This window comes from Lissotriton vulgaris, chromosome 9 (genome assembly GCF_964263255.1).
Source record: "Lissotriton vulgaris chromosome 9, aLisVul1.2, whole genome shotgun sequence".
NCBI classification, from domain to species: domain Eukaryota; kingdom Metazoa; phylum Chordata; class Amphibia; order Caudata; family Salamandridae; genus Lissotriton; species Lissotriton vulgaris.
In genome coordinates, this window is record NC_141697.1 from 892,272,869 (window position 1) to 892,279,222 (window position 6,354).

General features: G+C 39.7%; 1 protein-coding gene across 1 annotated transcript in view; it reads left to right on the plus strand.

Moving 5' to 3' along the window:
- Positions 1 to 4,300, plus strand: part of DMAC2 (distal membrane arm assembly component 2) — a 90,911-nt gene extending 86,611 nt beyond the window's left edge. Inside the window, exon 6 of the mRNA XM_086938652.1 lies at positions 3,286 to 4,300. Within this exon, the coding sequence (XP_086794778.1) occupies positions 3,286 to 3,424 (139 nt within the window). The 3' untranslated portion in view covers positions 3,425 to 4,300. The remainder of the gene's footprint in view (positions 1 to 3,285) is intronic.
- Positions 4,301 to 6,354: the final 2,054 nt, after the last annotated feature.

Here is a 6,354-nt window from a genome sequence, read left to right on the forward strand (position 1 = left end):
TCACCATTACTCATTTTGGCTATTTGCCTCACTAGGTGTTCGAGTTGGGGTACTTCAATCTTTAAGAAGAAAGGAGGCTAGATGACTAATAACAAGAGTCTGCTACATGGCTAAGTGTAACATGTTTGTGCTGTACTCTGCTAAGGCACAAGCAGATCATCTGCAAACATCTGCTCAAACGGTTGTCCAGTACCTCTTGCATCTGCGAAAAGCAGGTCCTGCCTATGCTTCCATTCAAGCCCATCTAGCTGCAATAGCAGCTACTTGCAAAATGGACAACTCAAGTCCACTTTAAAAACCCCAATCATTAAAGCATCCATGGATAACCTAAAATAAATAATTCCTCCTAGAACAGTTCCAGAAAAAAATTTGTAGGACTTAAATGTGGTGCACACATGCCTTATTGGACCATGCCTTGATCCGATGCCTTCAATCTCACCTCACGTTTCTTTAGTTGAAGGTGGAACTCTTATTGGCAATCACTTCTTCAAGGCGCATTAGTGAACTGTAAGTGTATCAGCCCAGAAACTTTACTTTCAAATATATTAGGGCAGATTCGTTATAAGGGTGCATGCAAACTTTTTGTCAAAACTGTTCACGCCTTTTCATGTACACTAATCCATGGAGCTGCCCTCTTTCTTCACAGCTCTCCATTCCTTATACACCAGAAGGGATCTTATCTTATGTACTGTGTAAAAAGTACACAATGTTTTAGAAAAGCTGATTTAACTTTCTGTTGCATTCTCACAGTCATATTTTGGGTAATTCAATTTCTAGGCAGAAGTAGCCAGGCGGATTTGTAACTACATCCAAATCGGTTATATTTGAATGTACACTTGATAGTCCTGCTCAACTCGTGTAAGAAAAGTGCAACCATTACTTTTTTGGGACAAACCTGCATTTGCTGAAATCTGCTGAGAAACTATGTGATGATAAAAAACAGTTTTGTGCAGAGATTCATGCTAAAAAAGAATCTTAGGTTGAACAAACAGTATTTAAACTCTTTCCAACGGTGCCCTCTTAAACTCATCATCAATAAAACTTTACTCGACCACGACCGCAGAAGATCATAAAGTGCAGCAAACCTTGGTCCGAAAAATCATCACAGGAACAAGGTTTCAGGGTCCCTAACTTAAAGAAACCCTTGGGAACCGAGAGACACCGATGAATACAATTAAACCTAAATCTTATTAAAAGAAAGCGATTATGCAAATTATTAATAAAAAAACAAAAGGGTTGAACTAAAATACCAGGGCTTATTATCATATAATGTCTAATCGTGGGTTTCACTATTTTCCACTTAAACTCCTTGCGGGCCACTTTCTTTGAAGGGCGGTGACACTGCTTCACAATCTGTGTACAGTACGTGATCTATAGCAACTGAGGCTGCAAACGGAAAATGTTACTGATTTGTAACATTTGGTTTGAAGCTTGTAGTGCTGTCGATTTACATGCGCCCTCATTCCTCGAAAACAGGGAAGTCTAACAAAAGGCACTTTCTTATTTTTTGAGTTATTCATTATTACATTATCATTTTTAGGCACTTGTACATAGACAACTTTCCGATGGGGGTGCAATGAATGTACACTAATCTATGGTACTTGTCTGGGTCCCTGTGCATTGTGCGTTATGAGGACGTAGTAGCAAATCACTTTGTTATAACGCACTCTAAACCGGAAGCTGTCAGAGAAAAAAAACTTGTCATATTCTCAACTCAACACTAGATGTCAGGAGAGTACCAGGATATGATGGACAGAATTACAAGCTGCATCTGAGCATTACTGGCAGGGTCACTAGCATAATGCGATTCTTATGCGGCACCGTTTTCTGCACAATTATTGATGTGCCACGTAATCCAACATGTGCTGCATTTTCACCAGATTTTAACAACATTTTTTTTTAGCGTAAACAGATCAAAAGTTAATAAAGACGTGGCGACACGCCTTGATGCAGTGGAAGGCCCATGGTTGACTGGTCATCATTCATTTGCTTATTGCTTTATTTGGTGGTTAAACTGCTTCTAACGAGGTGAAATATTTCCCCTGACAGTGTTACTATATGTAAAACTGATAAAATAATGAAATAAAGCTATCACAAAATGTGCTACATTGTGCCAGATAATTGACTACCTGTGCCGCATAATTTAGTCAGCAGAGCTGCACAATTTGATCATTCCCCGAGGCATAGATTCAGTGGTCCTGATTGCAGATGAGTAATGCTTTCTTTACTCTGCAGCTATTCAAATCAAGTTCATTTTTCTTTCGTAAACTAGGGGCTTTGCGTCTGAGCTTGGTTCACCAAATTCTGCAAATTGTGATCTCTAATCACTGTCCGGTAAATTGCAAAAGTATTTAGAGTAGCATATATAAATATAAGTAAATATAGAGTCATATTTTACAACTACATTGCACACAACCATGACCTCAGAAATAATTAAAGAAATTAGACCTGCAGAAGTCCACAAAGAAGGATTGAAACGTTATCATTAGAGCTCAGGCTTCAACACAAACTATTAAATGTAATACAGCGGATAAATATTTCCTGCAGAGGAGAGGAGTGGTACTGCTTCCTTCTGTCTCGATACAAATGACTAAGGGGTTTGTCCTTGATTCACTATTAGGAGCCTGTGGCTGGGAATGGGCAGAATGAACTCGTGGTCTACTTTGTTGTGTAAATGCTTCAATTTTAGGACCCATTTTATTTACTTCAGTGCATTGAATTTGTGTTACATTTTTCAAATTGATATGGAAGAAACTTGCCCGTGCCTTTCCACGTTTATAAATAAGTGACTGAGTTCTTAGAGTGGCAAGATTATTCAGATGGCAATGGCAAATGTAGAAATGTCTTTGTTTTTTAAAGACTTGCAACTTGCAAATAAAAGTTTGTTTTGATCATAAGGGCATCTTTTCAATGTGCCTTTTGTAGGGATTCATCTGAATCGCAACACGATATTTTTAGTTCTTTAATTTTGAGTTTAGCATGTTTTAAATTGTTACCTGCAGGAAAGGCTGAATGTGGGAAAGTCTTGGGAAGTCAGACACGAGGTTGCACTTGGTCAAAAATGTATGCCTACTCCATCGTCAAGTTATCGTAAAAGATGCTGTATTATCCATGCCAGGATTACCACATGATCGTTTATGCTGTGTAGTTATCTTCACTAGATTTTCTGACCATGTACATACCAAGATTAATCTGTATCGGTCGTGGTAGAATGAATTTTGTGTAGAGTGGCCTTGCAAAGACAACTTTTTTTAGCCATTTGTTTCTATTCTTTTCACGCTACAGAAATCTGAAGTACCTGGACGTGTCTCGCCTGCCATCGGTTTCAAACCAACCTTTGATCGCAATTCTGTTGGAAGAAATCCTCCCAAGGTGCAACATTGTGGGGATGAGTTGCAAGATCCCCTTGAAACTGGACTCTTGAGTATAAAGATAGTGCCCAAAATGGTAGCGGTAGAGGGAATGAGAACAAGATGGCCACCGGGCCATGAATTATGTGCGTGGAGTACATCACTGTACCTCAGCATCATGTCATGAGGATCCTGTGGACAGACCATTATGCAATATGCAGCTATTCACTTTCAGCTGATAATTTTTAATATCCTTGATTCTTCAACGAGTTGCTGCAGGTTATTTTTCTGGAATTGAATCTGGGATGAAGCCGCACAAGAAAAGCTTTTGCACGTTTGCCTCCTGGGAAGCAAAGGACCTAATGCAACAACTAATTTATCTTTTTACAGAATTGCAGGATTACTCTTTCCCTTCCCAGGGGGATCTCCTTACTGCTTTCATTGCTGGAAGATGTAGTAAGGCATTCTTTAAATCCTGCTACCAAAGAGGTCAGCTTTTTGGCATCCCTGATCAGTGAGTACCTGTGCTCAGCGGCGTAGCGTGGGTTGTCAGCGCCTGGGGCAATTCAAGTATCTTTTAACATTTTGGGCCCCTAAGAATGCCCGTGTGGCCCTAAGAATTTTGAGCAGGGGCAACTGCTCCTGTGGCCCCGCCCATGTTGCCCCACTGCCTCTGCTTCCTCAGTACTACGGAATCTGCAAAGTGAAAAATAAAACTAAAGGGTGTTCCAAATGCCAGTGTGGCCTCAACATGTGGTCAGGCCAGTGAAGGACAATTTCTTAAGCATATCTGAATTTTCTGAAACTTCATTAAGTTACTTACGGACCTAGCAAAAGGGATAACGATTCTGTTTTCTTTCAAGGAAATCAAACTAAAATGGATAAGTTGTTGTTACTTACCAAATGAAATGTGGTGCTAAGAAATAAAGAGCACAGCAATTTCTTCCAAATTTTTGAGTGTTTATTCTTTAATGAGGCATATCTGTGCAATTGTGGAGTGTGTTACAGTTCTTTTAGCGGGCAATTTTCCCTCTTCCCCAACCAGGGCAGCGGGTAGTGCGAAGACCATGTGAAGCCTAACTTATGTGAAAGGCAACAAATGATTTGGCTGTCCCTTTTTATTAATAATACATGTTTTCATGTTGACGTGTACACTCATTTTACATTTGCACAACTAATAACCGACTGTTAAATGCAGTGAAAGAAAGAGTGCTGGTACCTTAAGCTCTGCTCAGAAGCAGGTGGCTGGTGTAGTTAAATGTTGGCATGCATAATACCAACGCTAGTCGGCTTTAATCCACTACCAGACACTCCCTGCCTCTTTCTCTCGCTCTTGCAGGTGCGTGCTTTTCCCCTCCGTGACAGTTTTGCTGTCTTTCTTTCTCAGTCTTTCCGCACTGTGTTTTTCTCCCTCTCTTGCACTCGGTAAATATCTGATGAGGAAAATGAGTGCCAGTACCCCCAAAAAAGTGCAGGTGGTCCCCACCTGCATCCACCTGCTCATTTAAGCACTGGATACATGTTTTCACAGTGACATTTTCTGTAATTAGAACTATTTGTTCACAGAAAGTGCCAGTTGAAAGAAAGAAAAATAGCTATTCCTGCCTTAAAGGCCTATATTTCATACTGTGACTTGAAACATATCTACCTTACTAGAATTTTAGATATGGTGCCAAGCATACATTCCGAAAACATTGAAGAATTCAGGTTTTTGCTGGTGCTTGTTCAACTTCCAGTCTCTAGCAGAAAAAATCCAGTATATGATGCTTGCTGAAGATGTATAAGCCTGCGGCTTGATTCTCAAACTGCACTTGGTAGTACATTTTGTATTGCTACAAACCATTCTGCAAAATGCAGTTCACAAACTTCATGCAGAGTTCTACGACTCCTCCCTACCTATACTTGTGTGTGAGGAGTCCTCCGCCCCAACTGGGAAGTCACTGGGTGCGGAAAACTTCAGATACTTAATTATAGGGCAGGGGTTTCCAACCTTTAATGTAATAAGATATACATATGTTCCATAACTATCATCCTGAGCTACTAACGTTTATTATTCGTGTTCTAATAGGGCTACATTAGACAAGATTACATTAGTGGCCACCATATGCAAAATTACCAGTAGTGATAACCTCAGTGCATCAGGCAGGGATTCTCTTTATCAAAATGGAGTACCTCTACATAGGTAATGCATATCAGCGATGGCTGCAAAGCTGCCTGACACTAATAATATTAGTAATAAGACTAGCTAACACAGCATGATTTATCAATTAAACATATTTTCGAAATTCAACATTTTCTCCAGAAATCAGTTTTAGTTCTGACAATACATACATTTTAGTCTTGAATACTCGGTTTGTAATTCTGGTATACATATATAAATTCAACCAAGCAAAAGCTTTTAATTTAATAGGCTAGACTGCCCATATGTGAGCTACTTACAGGCAAGAGAGCTACTTGTTGGAGAAGCATGGTATAGAGAGTCCTAAATCTTTGCATGTAATTTGTCAGTTCCAAGAAAGTATTAAACTACTACAAATTGTAAGTTTACCTTTGTGAATGAGGTCATACATGTTTTTTTACCCAAATAAATAGTTCAAGCAGTCTCCTTTTTCAATCTGATTTTAGTTTTTTCCCCATAGAATACGTTTTTTTTCTCTTTAGACCCCCCTGCAATACAATTTGTAATAGATAAGTGTTTCTGGTTTGGGCAGTGTCAAGCATTTTGACATTACCTCCTGCCCTCTTTTCCTGCTAGTTCCCTCTGCCTGTGAGTGTCTGTGCTGTGAAATGTATTGGTTTGTACAAAAGGCAATTTTAGATCACCAGGCCTTCATTATTTTCCTGTTGGGATGAAGCTCAATGGTGCCCAGTCACTGGCCCGCCCATGCATATTCTACCCTCTTCCACTCAAACCAGCAAAAGCTCCAAGGTCTCAACTGTCTGATTAACATGAACTGTCCAGTATAAAGTCTTACTATTGCAAATCGTAACCGCCAAGTTTTCG